General features: G+C 37.6%; 1 protein-coding gene across 1 annotated transcript in view; it reads right to left on the bottom strand.

Annotated features, from left to right (window-relative positions):
• ANK2 (ankyrin 2) overlaps window positions 1–20,968 on the bottom strand; it is a 219,823-nt gene that overhangs the window by 35,477 nt on the left and 163,378 nt on the right. The window contains exons 27-34 of the mRNA XM_087866401.1: window positions 19,681–19,716; window positions 13,217–13,441; window positions 10,478–10,632; window positions 8,077–8,288; window positions 7,348–7,552; window positions 4,854–4,950; window positions 2,490–2,718; window positions 1,561–1,686 (exon numbers count right to left, since the gene is read on the bottom strand). Of these exons, the coding sequence (XP_087722527.1) occupies window positions 1,561–1,686; window positions 2,490–2,718; window positions 4,854–4,950; window positions 7,348–7,552; window positions 8,077–8,288; window positions 10,478–10,632; window positions 13,217–13,441; window positions 19,681–19,716 (1,285 nt within the window). The remainder of the gene's footprint in view (window positions 1–1,560; window positions 1,687–2,489; window positions 2,719–4,853; window positions 4,951–7,347; window positions 7,553–8,076; window positions 8,289–10,477; window positions 10,633–13,216; window positions 13,442–19,680; window positions 19,717–20,968) is intronic.

Here is a 20,968-nt window from a genome sequence, read left to right as displayed (position 1 = left end):
ATTCCATTGTACGTACATACCATATTTTATCCATTCACCTGTCAATGGATATTTGGGATGTTTCCACCTTTTTTGGTTACTATGAATCATGCTCTTATGAACACTGGGATGCACATAACTGTTTTGAGTCCCTGCTTTCAGTTCTTTTGGGTATATACCTGGAAGTGGAATTGCTGGATCATATGCTAAGCTAGGTTTAAATTTTTGAGGAATCATCATCTTGTTTTCCACAGTGGCTGCATCATTTTGTATTCCTACCAGCAATGATCGGGGTCCCAATTTCACCACATTCTTGCCAACATGTGTTAGCTATTTCATATTATCTATATATTTATTTTTTAACAACTGCCATCTTAATGGGTACAAAGTATCTCGTTGTGATTTGAATCTGAATTTCCTTAAGCTGTTGAGCATCTTTTCATATGCTTATTGGCCATCTGTTTGCCTTCTTTGGAGAAATGTCTAAATCCTTTGCTCATTTCTGTATTTGTTTATACGATGACTTTGCACATCAACAATATCAAGTATTAGACTAATTATACAGCCATTTGAGTTAAATGGATCCACTACCCCTCAGCAGTTATGGCTTAATGTGGTGATCTCTTAGAACCTATCTTTAATCAGGTAAAACAACCAAACCAGAAATGGCACAACGAAGGACTCAGTAGAGAGTTTGGGAAAGCTTAATAGACTTTCAAAAACTTGAGAGAGGTTTACTGACATATTCTTGGAAAATCATAAGGGATTAAAATGAGTCATTGCTGAAAAACTGGGAATTAGTAGTCTGAAGTCGGTGTAGTAAAAAACTGATGAAGACCAGCTTCTATCTTGTGAGGATTGAGCAATGGGACTTCTAGATTAGTGAAATACACTGTGAGAAGAAAAAAAAAATGATTGGCTGGAGAAATAGAGCACAGAATTTTTACTTCCTTTTCATTTCATGAATCACGCCATCACACATTTTTGTCCCTTTTTAGAATTGGAATCTAAAATGAAATGTATGTATATCGCTACCAAATTCCTAACTTGGATTAATATTCTTAAACAGAGACAACAAATTCACGGTACACTGAAGTATCTCCATAAATGTTTGTTGGATGAATTTATGAAAATATATCCAGTTCACAGCTCTATCTGGGATAATCTCTTACTAGATTAAGTGAGATCCCCAGTCCCTTTTATTACAAAAAGTTGTCACTTAGAACTCTTTTGGTCTCCACATTAATGAAATTCATACATTTTTAAAATTTAATTAAATTTATATTTAAAAGTAATGATAGTAAAAAAAAGAGAGAAAGACTTTCTGTAAAATTTAGCAAAAAAGTAACCAGTTTTTCTAATTAATGAATTGGCTATTTGTCCTAATTCTCAGCCTCAGTCTATAAGTAAAAATTAAGGTTGATCTGAACTTCAAAAATAAAAATGGTTTTATAGGATTTTAAAATTTCACAGATACGGTTTTGTAATGACTGAAAAGCAAGTATTATCTCCTACTAGAGGAAATCAAATCTTTACTTGATCTGAAGTAAAATGCATTACAAAAGGCCATGTGTATACTACCTTGACAAAGAGAGGAAGTCGGTTTTCTTTGAAGGCAAAAAAACTGAAGATATGATGTTGGCCACTCTTGGTTAATGGCACCAGGTTGCCAAAACAATCAACATAGATGGGTTTTCCTTCCAGTACCTGGTGAAAACAGAGACAAGTAACACAGGATATAATAGCTATAATTATTGTTATTTATATAAAAAAGTGGTGGTACTACTTGGAACATCAAAATTCTTAAAATATACATACATAATCTTTAAATTGCTGACTGACATTTTGTCTTATCTGTGACAAAGCATGCGCTAGCCCTCTTCTTAGTGGTATGGGAATCTTCAAATGCATGGTGGCATTTAATGTTAATGTTTTCATGTCTATCACTGTTTCATGTTACCCTCTCCCCCCCAAACCAGTATCTCTCTAAGTCCTAAATTTAAACTCCTGATTGGGTAATTTTTGACACTGGAATGAGTCAGGTTATTTGACTTCAATATCCAAAGGCCCACAGATAGAAAATTCTGAAATAAGAATAAATAATGTAGAAAAGCCCTGGATATGGTACCTTCACATTTACACAAAGGATATACTTCCCAACTGTTTCCTTTAGTATTAAAAATAAAAACAATAAGGAAATATAAAGATATCTAAACTATTACAGTCACTTACATACTTTACCAATAACTCAAAATTTTTCCCAAGATAACTTTAAAGAGAGTCCTTTTATCTCCTCACATACACTGAGACTATCCCTATATCCAAACTGGCCAAAAACAGCAGACTTTGGATCTTGACCCAAATGATCAATGACCAATGATAATGAATGACTGATCAAAATGTGGGCTGTTTTTTTTAATGGCTCTATTTATTAAATACTGTTTTAAATATAATCTACTAGTAAGGTTATAAACAACAGGTTAACATATATTATTTCGTAAATACAGTACCTCTACGTCCCTGCTTCTGGCCACCTCAGCAAAGTTTTCTTGTTGTTCTAAGGTCTTATCCACTTTATCATCAGTCATGCAGAAACATCTCAACCTGGCTTCAATGGGGTCATGTGATTTGGCAAACACAACAAATTTGGCCATATACGGTACACAGATAATTTCTCTATACACTTGTGATGCAAAGGTAACAGATTCCTGGATTTGTCGACAATCTATCAGCCAGAACCTACAAAATGGAATAAGGTCAGTTATCTGAAATTTAAAGTACACCAGTTTAATAATAATAATAATAATAATAATAACAACAACAGTCCCTTCACTATGATCAAAATAGTCATTAAGTATTTCTTGGGAAAAGAAGAGAGAGAGAAGAAGAGAGAGAAACTAAAGGAAAGAGAAAGAAAGTGAACGGAGGAAAGGCAGAAGGAAAGATGGGAAGGAAGAAGGGAGTGTGGGGAAAAGAGAAAGATTAGGTGTTTAAAATCAACTATCAAACATTGCATTTGTAATTTTCTTCTTTGGTGACTCTTCTCAGTATTGAGTCTTCTGAACTATATCTCAGTGCTTTAGAATCTTCTAACATGTAAGCTCGGTATCAGACATTATGACAAGTATCTCACTGAATGAGCGTTTCTATTTTCCTTGATTCCCTCTCCTATTCTTTGATTCATTTCCTGAAACCCTTTTCAATAAAGTCTACCCAGCTTTTCTTCATCATTCTTTTCCACTCCAGTCACCAAGGTGAAATAATATCATTTTTTAAAAATTGCTTTTGCTCCAGAACTGCTAAATATTACTGGATATAAAAATCACTGGATTTGTGACCAATTTATGAGTTCTAGCCTCAGCTAAGTTTGTGACATTGTCTGGCAACTTTTTCTTCAGATATCATGTATTCAGTATAGTAACTTTGCTAAATCTTTCTGACACTCCTCGAGCTCCCTCCTCACCTGAGGCCCTAAGAAAGATAACTTCACTAAGAAAGTAGAGGCCACCATGGACATTTTTTAAAATTTACTATGATGACATTTTCAAAGGTTGGTTCACATCCTCTTGCGCTGAAACCTTTCCCCACCAATGATCACCTCCTTCTCTTAATTACCCATAATCATTCAACATTCCTGAGATTTCTCTGCTGTCTTAGCCTCTCTTTTAATTTCTTGATCCAACTCTCTTTTTATTGGCTTTTGGTAAAATATATACAAAATTTACCATTTTAACCATTTTTAAGTGTACAATTCATTGGCATTAAGTACACTTACAATACCGACTTCTTGGTCCATCCCACAAGGCCTCCCACAAACAATGCACAATCCTGCATTAGCCCTGATTACAGACTAAATGTATCACCGTCGCCCCCCACCCCCGTACCCTTCTGCATTCTATCTTGGCGTCTTTACTCATGTTACTCTCTCTTCCACTTTTATTCTGCCCAAAACGTTCCTACATGTCACCTCTTCTCAAACATCTGCTCTACTTCAATGCAAATACCCTGAGCTGAATTCTTTAGTACCTATGGGGTACCTCTCATTCAAAACTTGCCATTGTCTTGCATTAGAGTGTAGATGCCTGAGTGGCAGATCACACTGGCACATAGAGCCCACGACTCAGTAGCTGAGCCTGAGCAGCTGAAAGGACAAACCCGTGCTACCACACCCAGGTACTGCCACTCACCATTACTGAATTATTCATGAATTTCTATTTTTTCTTTCCCCTCAAATAGAAGTTTAAATTTTAACCACTCTCAACTTCAGTTTTCTCATCTGTAAAGTGGACACACTACCTCCTGTCCTATTTAAGTCACACAGTTGTTGTAGTAATCAAATTAAATGGGGAAATGCTTAGCAATCCATTAATCCCAAAGCAAATGTGAACTAATAGTAATCAACTGAGTTAATGTGTGCATGACATAAAACTAGATAGCTTCAGCTTTTAAAAGATGTGTGATATGTAAGTGGGGGATATGCACATGTGTTAGAATGCGTTGTAAGTCACTGAAACCTTCAAGCCACAGCGGGATTTGTGGTTTAACTATTCTGTTGGAAAAAGTAGTTCAGGCTATTTTTTCACAACAGGAAATTTATCTTTTCTAAGACCCTTGGGACTGGAAAAATCAGTGGTGGCTGCTAAAACCAGAGTCAGGGTCACAGTCCCTTATTTGTCTTAGATTTTAATCTGACTGGTTGTCCTTTGTTGTCCAATCACTATTACATTTGCTGGTGGGTCCAGTTTTAAATATGAAAGTAAATGCAGATGATATTTAAAAGCAAACCAGAATCTTTAAAGACCGTAAGAAACAAAACAAAAGACAATGGGGAAGGGCAATATCATAGTGGGCTTTTCTGGGCTGCATAACCATACCTGGCAGACACATTGGTTGTAAAGGAAACACATTCATTGACAAATGTTAATGGCGTAGTTCCTGTAATATCTTCCCATTGTGCAGGAGTGGTTCCACCTGAAATAATATGATTGTTTAAAAAAATCAGGCAAAACTCCAGACTTTGAATTGTAAAATAAAGTCTTTGTGGTTCTGGCTGTGTTCAATCATCCCTCCCATCCACCCCTCTGAATGACATATTGGAAACAGCATGTCTAAAAACCACATGCTAAAAAACAACACACTGAAAACAAACAGCAGACACCACCTTTCAAGGAACTTAACTTAAGGGAGGGTCTTTGAATAACTGCCTCAAATTACCTACTAAGTGTTCTATTCTCTGACTTTTTTTTATGTTTCAAGTCTTTATTTAAATTCTATATAATTAACATATAGTGCAGTATTAGTTTTTAGGAGTAGAATTTAGTGATTCATCACTTACATACAACACCCAGTGCTCGTCACAAGTGCCCTCCTTAATACCCATCACCCATCTGGCCCATCCCCTGTCCACGCCCCCGTCCAGCAACCCTCAGTTTGTTCTCTATTGTTAAGATCTGACTGATATTCTGAAGCTTTTATTGTAATTGCCAGGCTTTGAAGATCATTTTAAATCGTAACATCTGATGATTTTAAAAGCTACTTCGATCAACTAAGGAGCTGCATACTTTGTTAAAATAACAAAAAATCCAAAAAATCTTTTGTTCCTGAACTTCATATTTTCTGGAATTATTTTTAAGAAATAAAATTTCTTCTCAATTTGCAGTTCAAGGTTAGCAAAAAAAAAAAATGCTTGGAAAATATTAAGAGCTCGGTAATACTGCAAGATAAGTGAATGAATGAATGAGTGCTGAAGGATGGCCTATGTGCACAGAAAGATCACCATGGAGGCTGATATTGACTTTCATTCTACTGGGAAATTACGTTGGCATAGATGAGGATAAAACAGTCTTAAAGCATTGCAGGAGGAATATATGTTTGATATGAGAAAAAGTTGTGACTCTAAAATTCCTTAAAGAAGGAAATGAGTTATCAAAGAAAGTTCATGGAAACTTATTAAGCAGCTTCCTAAAATAGAAATTCTCAGCAGAACCATATAGCAGAGCAAAACACAAAAATCCAAACACTCTGGTTAACATATATTTTTTTAAATTAACAAATAAATTTAAGGAATTGTTTAGTGCAAACCTATCTGAAGATCTATGGCTGGAATAATTAGATTAGATGGCGTCTAGGCCCAGGCGGTATCTTCATTCCATCATCTACAGGGGCAGGTGCGCCACATTTTTCAGTCTTCCTTCTTTTGCTCCCATGCCATTATGTTGTACATTATAGAAAGGTTAATTGTATACCCATGGAACAAAAAGCATGGGAATGACACCCAGAAATGCTGATAACACCCAGAAATGGGTAACTGGGAAAGCAATCATAAGTGAAGCCTAAGATTTCCTTCTATACTCATTGTAGTCTGTGTATTTTAAAATTCTGTCATCTTATTAAACTGATGTCATATTATTAAGCTTTTGTCAAAGGTTTGCTATCATAAGTACAGAAAAAAACATTAATAAGGGAGAATTAGAGAACAAAATAAGGGTGAACATTCCTTTTAATATAGAGGAGAAATGAAAAAAAAAATCTAACAATACCTAAACAACCAGGGATGGTGATTATTTCTGTTGACAACAGTATATTTACTGAATGCCGACACCACATAGTTATTGTTAAACAGGGAAATTATCAGTCCAGTGACATAGGCTTAACACAGGTTATTTGTGTGGATTTTTTCCTCTCACCGTTTGCGGTGGTATTATTGAGCAGAAACAAAACAAAACAATGTTCTGGGAATGTCTTTCTGGAGTGTTGTAGTTTTCTGAAAGCTATTACAACTTCTAATTGAAAAGACCAAAATTCAGTTAATCATTAAAAACCTGTATTTTGTTTTTCCAAAGTTAGTTCAACAGATCAATGATAAAGACAAACCAATTCCTAGACAGATGTTTGAACTACTGTGTATAATTATTCAAGATGCTATTTATTTTTCATGTAAGATGAAGTCTTGCATGAAAAATATCAGATGAAGTCTTCAAGAAGGCTAAACACTTGGGCTTTGAGGTATGTAAATTTGGATTTGGATTCCAACTCTGCCAAATATTTATGGTATGATTTCTGGCAAGTTATAGAACTTCTCTCGGCCTTGACTTCCTTTTCAGTAAATAGGGTTAACACTCTCTTACAGGGCCACTGTAAAGACTGAAATGACAGTGCATGTAAAGTGTCCAATAGTTTGGCATACTAGCTGTATTTGATAAATATTAGTTCATTTCCTTTTACCTTTCACTTGCCTAATTAGAATGCTTTTCCTGAATTAATGCATATAACCTCACAGGTATCTGATGACAAAGGTAATTTAATATTTACAACAGTCTATGTTTCTTCCTTCAGAACTTTCTACTAGCATAGTCATATGGGACTCACCTGTTATGCTGCATAGTAATCTTAAGGTTGGTGCATCTCCCCCAAAACCATTCAACATGACATCACTTGAAGCTTTGGGGACAGGAATGGTCATGGTAATTGGCTTGTGGAATTTTCTTCTTCTAGGTTCCAAAGTGACTATAGGGCTGAAGGTAGCTTTGTTGCCTAGAATCTTCTTAACCAGCTCACTGTGCATAGGTTGAGCCTTTTCAAAGAAAAAAATATTAAAATAAACAATATATCTATATTGATGTCAAATTTCTTACTCAATGCATTGCTTTTTAGTTCATAAATCAGTTTGGTGACTCCAAATATGGCAATTGTAAGTTTAGTACTAAGCACTCCTATAAAACTTTAGGAGACCTACAGTGGCGCCTGGGTGGCTCAGTCGTTAAGCGTTTGGCTTCGGCTCAGGGCCCAATCCCAGGGTCCTGGGATCAAGCCCCTCATTGGGCTCCCTGCTTCATTGGGAGCCTGCTTCTTCATCTCCCACTCCCCCTGCTTGTGTTCCCTCTCTCGCTGGCTGTCTCTCTCTGTGTCAAATAAATAAATAAATAAAGCGTAAAAAAAAAAAAAGAAAAAAACTTTCGGAGATCCACGATCTTTAAGGGCAGCTTTTGCTCATCTGGGGATAATTTGATGCATTAACCATGTACTTCCCACCTGAAAAGCTGATTTTACTAGAGTAAAAATCCTTGTTAGGTTAACTGGTATTCAACAAGGGCATACCTGTAGGCCCACACGGATCCTCTTGGTTAGAGCCCCCTCTGGGAAGACGGCCTGCACCTGGGGCACCACGGTGCTGCTCAGCACGCCTCCCTCTGGGCCAATCAGGTTGCTGTCCTGTTTGATGCGTGACACCACCGCAAAGTACTGTGGGAAGTCACGGGTGATGATGCGGCAGATTCGCTTCTTTTCCAGGTCTTCCGGGCTATCCAGCACTGAGACAAGAAATGACCCATCTTCATACAGCAAAGATTTCCTTCCAAAAGCATTCTAGCAAACTCCGTGGCAGAGTTAATAGTAAACAAATGTGGAAGCAAAACACTTTTTTTTTTTAAATAGGAAATTTTAAAGAGCAAGACTATCTAACCTAACAACACCAGAAAAAAAAAAATGCAGTTTTTCAAGACCTATCAGCAGTTGGTCTGCATGTTTTATTTCTCTGTGGAAACTAGGTCTTTCCAGGGCACTGTGAAAGGAAAGCGCCCAGTTCCAGAAGCAGTAATGCAGGCCGGCTGCCTTTGTAAATGAGGGGTGTTGAGGGCAAACCTGGAATGGAAACAAACCTGTCCTATTCTTGGTTCACCTGAGGGAGAGGAAATAGCTCCTGGGCTCCTTTTCTTCGCAAATTTCAAAGTTAGCTCAAAAACCAGTTATTGTGGTTTTAAGAAGAAATATGGCCCTTTCAGTTCTCAGGGCAATAGTGAAGGAATAAAATCTGTCCTGTAAGGGTAAGGGTTGTGTTTGTGTGTTTATTCTAGTGACATGGTTGTCTCTGAAAGAGTCAGATATTTAAAAAAAAATCAGTGATTATGAATTCGGGGTTTGAGTACTTCCCTGAAACCATCAACTTATCAAACATATCTACTGTCAGCAAGATAGGATAATGGGTTCTTTGTAAATTGCATTAGTGTAGCTATGTAGGGTAACACGAAAAGCAGACTAGCTTAAATGGCAGAAAATTTGCACTAAGGGGATCACTGGATTTTCAGGGATCACAGAAAGTTGTTTATTTTTGGAAATCATTACCAATCCATTCTAGAGGCAGGAGCAGCAACTATATTTTTCTTGACAATTGAATATAACAAGAGAGCAAAAGCCAGAAGTCCCAGGATCTGATCATGCCTAACTGAAAACCGATGCACTGGCAAACACTAGCACATACTTACGAAAGGATGCATTTCCAATCATAGAGGACATAAAAATACAAAAATCGGATTCTTTGTTTTAAAACAGGCTTTATACACATAGAGTTATATGAGAGTACTCAGTCAAGGACAAGACGCCAATGCTCGTGGCAGTGTTCATGACAGGTAAATATCTCAGAGGGAGGCATCCTAAACCTACATGCAGGCAAAAGAAATGGCTCCAAGAAACAGAAGCAGCTCAACATTGCATGGAACAAGCTTTATCAGGAAGAACCCTGATCTTTTATCCTGTTTGGAAAATACTGACCTATGCAACTAGAGGGCGTACTTTCTTGTTCCAACCACCCCTTGGGTAGGTAAGCCTGGCCTCTATTCTTATCCCACCTCAGCAGGATGCAGAAAGAAATACACTAAAGCCGCGGCTGTCCAGCTCCACTTACTGTCTGCGAGCCACACCCGAAGCTTCTGGCGGTCATCTGCAAGCCTGGTAAACATGACAAATAGCCTCACTGCTGGGTGTCCAGATTTGTACAAAATTTGGTATGCTCTTGGCACTCAGACAAAGGAATTACCCTATTTGTGTAGTTACTTAAAGTGGAACCATGGGGCACCTAGGTGGCTCAGTCGGTTAAGCGTCTGCCTTTGGCTTGGGTCATGATCCCAGGATCCTTGGATCAAGTCCTGAGACGGGCTACCTGCTCAGTGGGGAGCCTGCTTCTACCTCTGCCTCTGCCCCTCCTCACTGCTCATTCACTCTCTCTCTCTTTCAAATAAATAAAATCTTTTTAAAAAGAAATAAAGTGGAACCCATCTCCTGGTTTTAGGACTAGGCCTTCATTTTTGTGCAGCCTAAGGAGGCCAGAGAACAAGCCAATTCCCTCCAGTCACACTGAGACATTTCACCCTGTGGCTAGATGGCCCAAGCTGGATTTGGGATGTACAGAGAACAAAGCCCCAACGAAAAAAATAAATTCCTTAACTCTATGTGTAGGTGTATATATGAAATTCTCCCTGACGAACTCCTTGTTTGAATTACATGTAGAAGGTTGAGTGAACTTAATTTTCCTATCTCCTTAATAGAAAGTTTAAACAGGAAATCATATTATTCTCTAATGCATTAAAATAACAGCAGGACCACACATGCCCAAGCCCACGTCCCCTCCCTGCCCCACACATATACATACTCCCTTAGTCATAAGAAAGAGATAATTTTAATGCTTCCCCTTTAGAATTCTTTTAAAACCCTTAATATGAAGTACCTTCATCCATGCCATTAAGGATTTCATTCAACTCATCTTCAGTGTATTCACAGTAATGCTCTTTCCAGCTGTCCCCGTTCTCACTGCGTAGGACCACCAGCTCCCGCTCCTTTCCTCGGAGGGCAGCAAAATGAGGGATCTCCACGATCACAGGCCTGACACAGTAAGGCAGAACATCCAGTGTGGACAAGAGCTAACCAACAGCAAGACAAGCACCTTGACTTTGTCTGTTGCAAAGTGACCTGGAATTGTTCTCTGTCTCGGGACAGGGCATACTGGGCTGTCCTCCGGAGCCCACTGGCTAGCAGATGGTCACACAGTAGCACTCCACCTCGGGGGCACCAATCCTTAGGGGCATGCTGCTACCTTAAGCCAAATAATGCTTCCCTGTGAGTGCATGTGGCATTCTGGAACTTCTCCTTTGATCAATGTAAGTATAACACATTTAACCAAAAGAAATGGGCATGCATATCCATGATGTGTGCCAGTCTCCCAAAACATTTGCTATAAGGTGCAAATGACAAAATGGTTTGAGAAGGAAAATGGCTCATATGTTACATAATTTGATGTGTTGTCAGCAAAAAGATGTCAGAAGAGTTAACTACTCGGGAACTAAAGAGACATGCACTCATGGTTTTCTGCTTATGTTTTCTTCTTTTTTCATTCAAGGGAATAATAGGCATGTATACACAGCGTGGCCCTAACTGAGCTGCTCCTCAGCAGACAGCCCATTGTGTCCCATGCCTGTTAGACCCAGGATCCAGAACATGCACTGCCCTGGCATTTTTAGGTCGCATTCACTTTCAAAATTTATAGAGGCTTTTGATTTTTCAGTCCAGGTTGCTTTGATACAGACTTTGAATTTATCATAACAACATCATAACTAGCACATAGTACAACTAGGCAGATCTCATGCTTTAAACGAAAATGAAGGTCACAGCACTTTAAGGGAAAAGATATAAAAAACATCACTCAAAAATAAAAAGTCACATACCACAAGGGTCAGAAATGGTCCACTAAAGATAGGTTATACAGAATTTAAATCATAGGGAGGGACATGTCATGGGCACAATGACAAAAAGAGAAATCATATTGCAGAAGGAGGAGAAGAATGGGGGCCAGCAGCCATCAATTTGTTTTAAGTCACTCCTACCCAAGGAATTTGGTTCCAGGAGGCCCCAGCTGAAGGATGCGGCTGACCAAACTTTCTCCCTCATTAAGTGGGGGAGGAGCCGTTGGCAGGTGAAGTTTACTGAGTACATCCAAAGCAGCAGTGAAAGAAAGAACAGAAGTAAGCTTCAGGTATTGTTTTCCACAGAACCCCAGCGTCACCGGCTGATCAACAGGGTGAAGTCTGGTTTCACACTGCGTTTGGTTCTGCCCCCTCCATTGGTCACAAAGAGCAAGGAACTGAGACCCAGAGTGTACAATGGAGGCGCGTGGAAGGAGACACTTAGATGTTGGATCTGTCCCTAGTTACGTTCACTGCCAGGGCACGAGCCAAAAATAAAAATAAAAAAAAATATGCTCCACAGGAAAGACAAAGCTGTTGGGAATATAATGAAAACTCTAACTCTGTAGAGGGCAGATGTTTTCATCGATATTCCTCAACAGATGTGAACTTTATTAAAAAGCCTAAAACTACCTGAGCATAAGGGAGGGAAAAGGGCCTGGTACAGAAGACGAAAGGGATTGTCGGGCAATTATTCCAACCATAATGGCATTTCTGATGCAACCCAGAACTTCACAGGCTCCTTCTAAATCTCTGGCCATTGAGGAGGACATGGGAGGTGGCTTCTATAACTGGGCAATACGGACACCCATTTTCAGGTGTGAACATAATTTGCAGCAATCTGTTAATAATTTGCTCCAAATTATAAGGCTTTAGAACATTTCCCCAAGTTCTAAAGCAAATCCTCTACCCCAAACGACACCGGCAAAGCAAAGAGTTCATAATTAATAGAATTTTCTCCCAATTTCTGAGCACAAAGGCTTTATATGACAAGACTTAAATACAATTGATTTGTTTCAAAATATTTTGAAACTTGTCCCCCTCCAAAACTTCATCCTTTTGTCAGTTTTCAGTGGTAGCTAGTCATTTCTTGGCATATTGAGACACCACTTGATATATAAGAGCAGCCGTACAAACGGAAGAAATTGCTAAAATGAGCATGGCAGAAGTTAGTCTTGATTTTGTCCTCTTAATGAAAACTACAACTAAAAAGACTGCTGGTGTGATTTTAAGACTCAAGATAGCAATTTCGATAACAGAAACAAGTCACATGGAGTAAATTTTTATATATCCTATAAAGACCACACTGCTTTCCACAAATAATCATTCTATTTCATAACTACACAAGACTTTAAATTTATGTTTGGAATGGACAGTATTTTTTTTCTTTATGACTTTACCATGTGAGTCTCAGGATAAGAAAAAAAAAATACCTACCATCAGCTAAACCATGATTATTCACACTGGGGGTCTAGCAGCTATTGTCACATCCCAAGAGAAGGAATCATAATTCATCTGAATGTTGAACTCATTAATGCCTCAAAATAAGAGGCATGTGGTAGGAGTCAAGCACCGAGGTGCGACTTCCGATTTTTAAGTAATTTCACAGGGGCCGATCTTCTTTCACAACATTATCGACGTACCTTTTTTCATTCCATCCTAGTGATTTCACGTAGAGGACACAAGCCCATCGGTGACTAAGTGGGAGGTTTATCAGAAACCCTTACCCAAGGAACTGAGCACCAGAAGGTCCGACTTCGATCAGGCGACTGGCCAGGCCTTCTCCTTCCACCATTGGGGGCATTGTCGCCAGTCTATGGCGTTTGACCAGACGGCAGGTGACTCGAGTTGGGGCAGTACACTTCCGAGGTGGAATAATGATACGGAGCCCGTTGTGTCTGCATCCTCGCATAGCACCACCTCGGGCATCCACCATAAAACTAACCAGGAAACTAAAAATTAAAATAGAAGATTAGCTATGTTTTGAAATACTGGAAGCAGATAAACAGGTTTTGTCAAGTTAATTTTTTTTCTCATAATGCTTTGTTCTTTTTAATTTATTTGCATGGTGGCAAAATATTTGTCCTTAAAAGTTATTTCGCTTTATGCCAATGCCTTTATTTGTTTTGTCATTGTTTCAGTTTTTGCATTAGTTTGATCCATAACTAAAGAATCCTGGTTTTTGTTGACAACGGTGCTATTAAATACAAACTGTAAATTAAGAATCTGTCCAATTGACTTAGAAAGTGGAATAAAATTATATAATGAACGCTGAGGAGTCTTCTTTCATTATAAATGCAAAGGCTTCTGCTTCTGTCTAGGTGTGTCCTGAAAAATCCACATGCTGAAATAATGTAAGGATAGAGAAAAAAGACCAAATTGCAGTTTTTCTAAGTTAATCCAACCTGACTTTTCAAAATTACATCTTGTCCAACCCATTTGAATATAATTCTATGACTTAAAAAAAAAAAAAGATTCATAGGCCTTCTCCCAAGATCATGTACATGCATCCTGCTCCAACATCATCTTACCCAGGAAGCAGGTTTTTAACTTATTGCATTCTAAAGGAGAAGGAAAAGCAAAAAATTAAGTGTTTGGATAGAATCAATTTACTGGTTGACATGTCCCTTTTCAGTTCTTAAGTAGGAAGCTGTCTGCCATCCTGGTCTAACTGAAGCAAAGATGGGGTGGGCAGAAAATAAGATTATAAATTCCCTCCGCTCTGTGTTTTTAAGTGAGAAACCCTGGGCTCATGCTGACGGAAGAGATCTGTGCCTCATGATTTTCCCCAAATTATAGTAAACTGCATGTGGAAAATCACAGCTAAAAATTTAGAAACGTAAAGGCTTCTATCTCTATTATTTTTGTTCTTCTACTGCTAATTGTTCATGCATAAACGAACTATAATCCAAGTGCCTGTTTAAGCGTACCAGGAGAAACGATTAGTTTTAACTTGATTGTTATTTCTTGTGGGATGGTCTTAATGGATCCTGATACAGTTTAGTTCGACTTCTTGTCACTCTGATGGTCCTAACACTCATTAAAGTCTTGGAGGCACTCACTTCCTCAAGGAGCGAAAATTAAATCAGGCAATCCAAGTGTTGTACACATATACACAAAGACACAAACAAACAGTGTGTACACCCTTTTACAGATTACATTACTGTCTTCCCCAATTTTCATCGCATTTGCAAGATTTCATATACCAAAACAAAGAGGAAAGCAACATACAGGTGTATTAGGGATCAACTTCTATTCAACCAACACAAGAACTACATCAGATCCACCACGTCTAGATATTGCATCCATGACAACACTGAAAACATTTGAAAGACATTTTATCCAAGTAAGTTATAGGATAGAAACACAATACATTGATGTTATTTTTAGACACGTGATGAAAAATATGTTAGCATCTTCTTCATAGCAGGACACAGAACTCATTAAGCATGCTGTTAAACAGAAATCCTGTTGCTAGTAATAAAAATGGATGCGGAGGAGCCGGCTGCCTGTCTGAAGCCCGTCATGCAGGATGAGACCACAAGAAGAGCCATTACCGCCCTTCCCACGTGCAGGAGCCAGCCTAGAACTACCATTCACACCCAGCCCTCTAAGTTTTTAGTACAGGGCAAAAAGTGGGGAGTATAATCAATTGTTCACTACTCAAGAATGGATGTTTCTGGTCTTTGTTAAAACACAATGAAAAAAAGGTTGGCTGCTTTTCTTCTTACTAGTCTAAGCATAAATTCTTAAAAAAATTCTTTTCTATTTGTTTTTTAAAATGTAGTATTGCTCAAAAGAATGGAAAAAAACTGATAACACTTCTAGATGAATACAAAAGTTTCTTCCCCATTTATTTTTATTTGACTGTGATATTAACGTCAATTTGTATAAAAACTAGGAGCAAAGCTACTAAGTTTCACCCAGTGCTGTTCCAAGGTGCATTGTAATATTTCTGACTTTCCCTAATTGTTTTTTCATCTTTTGATTACTGTCACCACTGATGAACAGAACAGGGACTCACACTCATAAGAAATTATTATAATACATCTACTCAGTTTTACCAGTCTTTTTACCTTTTGAAGGCTTTTAAGGACCTTTCACACCCACGGTTATATGCTATTGTGTTTCCACTAGATTTATTCCATTGATGACTTATGGCCTACATGATGTCTCCAACCAGAAAAACATGGAGAATGTCTTCTAGGGGTGCATCTTCTAAAAAAGTGAAGGACAGTTGCTATGTTCTTAGCTATAACAATGTTCCAATAACTACATGTTTGATTACTTTCTCTGATTTTGTGTCATTGACTGTTCCCTTTGAGATCCTCTTTTGTTCTCATGTACTCCATAACTTCCATTTCCATGCCTGAGAAGCATGCAGTGTTTGTTACCCTCCTATTGGCAGGTGCCCTGCATGAACTGAGGATACTGAAAATAAAAACATACTTGCTCCTGCCAAGCAGCTCACAGTCTAAGCCCCAGGTTTCACATGATGGTGTTGCTGACTCAGAATCACTTCGTTTCCTGGTCAATAAGAAGTGAATTATAACCACATACAGGAGCCATGTAAGTACCATATTGGCAGTGACCTTGTTCTTCCTATGTTCCCCCAGTGCCTAGCACAATGTACATGGAGCACATAGTAGGCAGTCAATAAATAATTGTTGAATAAGTGAATGAATGGAAGAATGAAAAGAGCAAGTTGAAAGAAGTTGTATATATTTAGATCTAATAAAAAAAAAGGCAGCAAAATTGAAAGTAATTTAATTGCTTGGTCTCTAGACAACCAATCCAGCCAGAAATCATTCAAATTACTACACTCCAATATTTCAGCCAATAAAATAGCAAAATAGTTGGGAAGGACTATACTCAATGTTAAATATTTTTCTATAGGTCTTTTCCTGCTCCCAAGTAAAAGATTTGATATGTTAATTTACCTTGGCAGATGATTAGTAGAAAATGGGAATAACCAAGAATCAAGACTTTGAATATAACAAAGGAAATAACTTTCCTATAGGAGTGAAAATTTCATGAAGAAAGACCAAAGATTGGGAAATCAAAATACAAGAACTTAAAGACTGAATCTGCAAGTAGACATATTTAACTGTAAGTGTCTCCGTACCCTATAGATTTGGAGAGTAATGCTTAAGTACTGCACCCAACCACAGCAAACCGGGAAAAGGTGCCAATACTCATAATTCAGAGAAAAGAAAAATTACATTTCCAAGGAAACCAAGCCTTTGTGTCTTTCTCAACTAACTAAAGGAACTAACGGACTAACAAAAGTGACAAGTTCTGGTGAAGGAATTGTCTTTAGCCAGAGAGAAGGGAGACTAGAGAGTGGGAAAGGAGATGGGAAGGGAGGGGGGAAGAGTCAGAGGCAGGAGACTTGAGAGGAGAGCAAAACAGAAAGAGGTCAAGAAAGAAACAGAAAAGGTTAGGAGACATGAAAGAACTGAATATTAGTAGTCAACATGAATAAAAATGTTTATAAATTCAGCAAGAAAATACTCTATAGAAATCAGACTCAAATAACGTAATTCCAGAGTAACAATAAAAAAGCTGAATATGCAGAATTGTACACTAAAAGAAGTCTTTGCTTCAAATAAGAGGGAATAAGAGAAATAATTCAAGTGCTGATGAAAAGTCTTTGAGATAAAACATGCTAGTTAACCCCAATAGTTTATAATATACAACTGGGTAAGCGTTTGAACACTTTTATTAAAAGTGCCAGAATATCAGACGGTTTCGCTATTTGGATAGGTGGTAGAATCAGTAAAGTTATTCTGCAATGTAAAAAACAGACTGTAAGAGACCATTTACTTTTTTGTACCACAGGAAAAAGTGAAAGGCTGGAAGCTATGAGTCATGAGATGAATCAGCTCACATACTAGAGATGATTAAGTAAATATGATTTTCTCATATTTTCAGAAGATTAAAAATGGGACAAGATAAACCGCAAACATTTGGAGATAAAAGGAATTAAAGTAAAAACACATAATTAAATATGTACAGAGGACAGGATATATGTATGGACTGAAGCTCATCTCTGCTGTTTGTGAGCTTAAAGACCTAAGCCTAGTATGCTGATGAGGGAGAATCATAATATTACCACTGAGGGTGCAGTGAGGATTAAACCATGCATGGGTAAAGCATTCAGAATTCAATAAATACTTGTTGCCATCATTTTCCTTTCCCTATGCCCAGATGATTTTCTGTATTTCGAATGTCTTAAAAATTATAGTGTAATACAACACCTAAAAAAGAGAGAAACTAACTTTTATTGAATACCTAAAATGAACGAGGAACTTTGCTAAAGCAATTTAATGTGATGGTGGGGGTTTTAGTAGTGTATGAACTTCACTATTTAAATAAGCTATAAAGGGACTATTATCACAGAGCACAAAATGCAGCAAGTACCATGCTCTTTCCTGGATGCCATCTATCATTAAATTGATCTCTGTCTTGAAGTATTGCCATAACCTCAAGCAAGTCACTTCCTGTCTTCAAGTTTTAGTTTTCTCATCCATAAAATGAAAGACCTCAGCTAAATAAACTCTATGGCGATCTGGTGTTAAAATTCAATGTGCCATTTCCTGTTAACCAAGGTTAGGAAAGCCACTGAAATGTTTCATGACTGTCAGATGCTCTGTAAGAATTTTTATTTGGAAAATAAACTGCTTTTACTCCAAGAAAGATATGTTATTTTTGCTGTATGGTTAAGACAGTCAACGAACAGTTGTGGAGAAAATGTGTACACACATTGCACTCAACACTGACTGAAGACTGTACAGACAAAATTTATCACAGAATATACTCAGCTTTAATTGCATATCTTACTCTCCAAATGAAATTCAGCAATCATGCAAAATAGAAATTCTTATTGAAGTTTTCTAAATTGTGAGATACAGTGTTATCACAATTTAAAAAGAATAAAAGCAAAAGCAGTCCACGATTATTATGCAGACAATTTGCCTGCAAATACACAATTTGATTAGCTAAGTAGGTACATGCTTCAGAGGAGGCAGCAGAAACAACGATTCTGGTCTCTTGAAGACAGTGTCCTCCACCCCAAAAGTTACTAATCCTTAGGTTTACTTTTAATTCATCCAGGACCATGGGGTGGGGACAGGGAGGAGATTACAGCATTCAGAGTTAGTTATCGGGTAAAAATAGGAAAAAAAAAAAAAAGTCATCAGGGTGCTTCAGTGATCCACATATACATAGCAAGAGGGCTTTAAATTAAATCTGATTGCTGGTTTATGTGAGAAAACAACATGAGCACTTTCTCCTCTGTAATTCCCTTAATTCCTTCCTCGTCCTCTGAATTCCATAAACTGAAAAACTGATGGAAAATGACTTTGAAAAAATTGGCTCTAATTTGCTAAAATCACCAATTATTTATTACTCACTATGTTCATGTATAGAAACATAATATTTAGTGTTTCAGAAAAAGTAAAAGGATGGATACAAAATTTCCAAAATTAGATAATAAAAAGTGTCATATCTGTAGACAATCTGTAGTATCATGGTGCAGACTGTATAATAAAAATACTAGCATCGGCAGTCTGATAAGAACCTTTAAAAATAACCTTACTGAAATAATAAAGAATAGATATTTTTAGAACACCGACTAGCATCATCCTATAGCACAATTTCCAAAATATCAAAAGGTTGTACTTAAAGCAGTACTAGAAAGGAAATGCACTATTAATAAACTTTCAGCCTTTGGTTCACCTAGAATATAGCTAAAAAACAAAACCAAACCCAAAAACTCTACTAAGTGATACTTAAAATCATAACCTTTAATATAACTTTAAAATAGCTCACCCAATTTGCATAATTGCCAGAAATGACATCCTTCAGCTCAATGTAGCACTTCTTCTCACAAAAGAAATGGGGACGTGGAGACCCATGGCCAAAACAGGCTTTCACAGTGGTCTCCATTAATTTTGGTGCAACCCCGCCTGATTTCCAAAGAAATAAAAAAAGTACCCACTTTTTTTCCACCATAGAGAAAGGGAATTCAGCGATGGCCACAATTTGGAGAATATAAATCTCTCTCTCTCTCTCTGGCTAGGTATCTTCACACTAAAGCATCCTGAGATGGGGTAAAGGCAGAAGGAGATGGTGAAAGGGGCAGAGGGGGAGGCCACATGGTCAGAGAAGGAATTATGCAGAAGTTCACCTGCTGTTGTCACGATCAAGACATGGAGAGGAGCGGCTGCAACAGAATAGATACTTTAGCACAGAGAAGGAATGGATAAAGTGAAATATAAAGAAGGAAATCAGAAGCGACTTTCAACCAAAATATATTACTTATACACCAATACAGTATTCATCGAAAAAAAGATGGAAATACAAATGAGATATAGCTCTATGCAAATGCGGAGAGAAGAGCAAGGTATGGGGGTTCACAGTGACTCCCAGTTGAGGGAACTGGGGATAAGATTTAAAAATCACTGGATTTGGATTTGTAGCCTTATTCAACACTGGCTGGGGGAGGTCATGTGACCAAGTCTAAGGGTCCACAAAGTTGCAAAACATCAAGGGTTCTTATAATGAACGTCACAGAGTCTTCGATTTGATGGACATAGTTTGTCTCCAAACTTTTCACTCATACTTTTTTAATACTTTCAAAATAATGGTAATGCCCTTTTGGGCTTCTACCAAAGAAATGCAAACAGAAGTGGCACAATTTAAAGAAGAGCTTCAATGACAAACAGTAGCATCAACTCTAAGGCAGAGCAGGTAACATTAATTACCTACCAGTAGGTAACAAAAAACTACGCAAAGAGTGCTTTTCTCAAGACTTTCATTCCCTGCCTTGTGGTTTGCTGTCTCACTGGTCATATTGACTGATCCCACTTTACAGTCCTTTCATGCCTCTTCTACCTGAGTCTGCTCTTGTGCAAAACCCTCCGTAAGTTTTCATATGATTCACGTGTGTTTTCAACACCTGACAATATACAAAAGGATACATGCTGAATGGACAGATATCCAACCTTATAAAACAGTTGTTTTGCCACTTAGAAAATAACTGTCTTCGTCCAAAGGAATTTACCTTCATGTACCTTAAAAAAAACTAGGGTTTTTGAAATCCATAAGCAACCAAATCAACTGATCTAGGTATTTGATAAATACTAACACTGTCAAATGAGAAACAGTCTTGACTTCCTTGAGTTTCTAAGGTCAACTTCTACTATCTGAGCTAATTACCTTCACAAGTTTTTTTTTTAACTGATTTTGTTTTTTAGAGTAGCTTTAGGTTCACAGCAAAATTGTCAACATGTTTTTATGAAAAAGAAGTCCTTTAAGAGATCACTGTCTTACGGACTTCTAGTTACTATAATATTTTGTAGCACAACATCATGAAGTGGCATTTAATTGTTGGCACTTGGCTGGCATTAAGGAACTACAAAGATAATACCACTGAAATAATAACATTTAAAATGAATCACAAAACTATTACTAGA

The sequence above is a fragment of the Ursus americanus genome, chromosome 13 (assembly GCF_024610735.1).
Source record: "Ursus americanus isolate L20-20 chromosome 13, mUrsAme1.1.p, whole genome shotgun sequence".
In the NCBI taxonomy this organism is placed as follows: Eukaryota; Metazoa; Chordata; class Mammalia; order Carnivora; family Ursidae; genus Ursus; species Ursus americanus.
The sequence above is the reverse complement of the archived record's forward strand: the minus strand, read 5'-3'. Positions and strand labels throughout refer to the sequence as shown.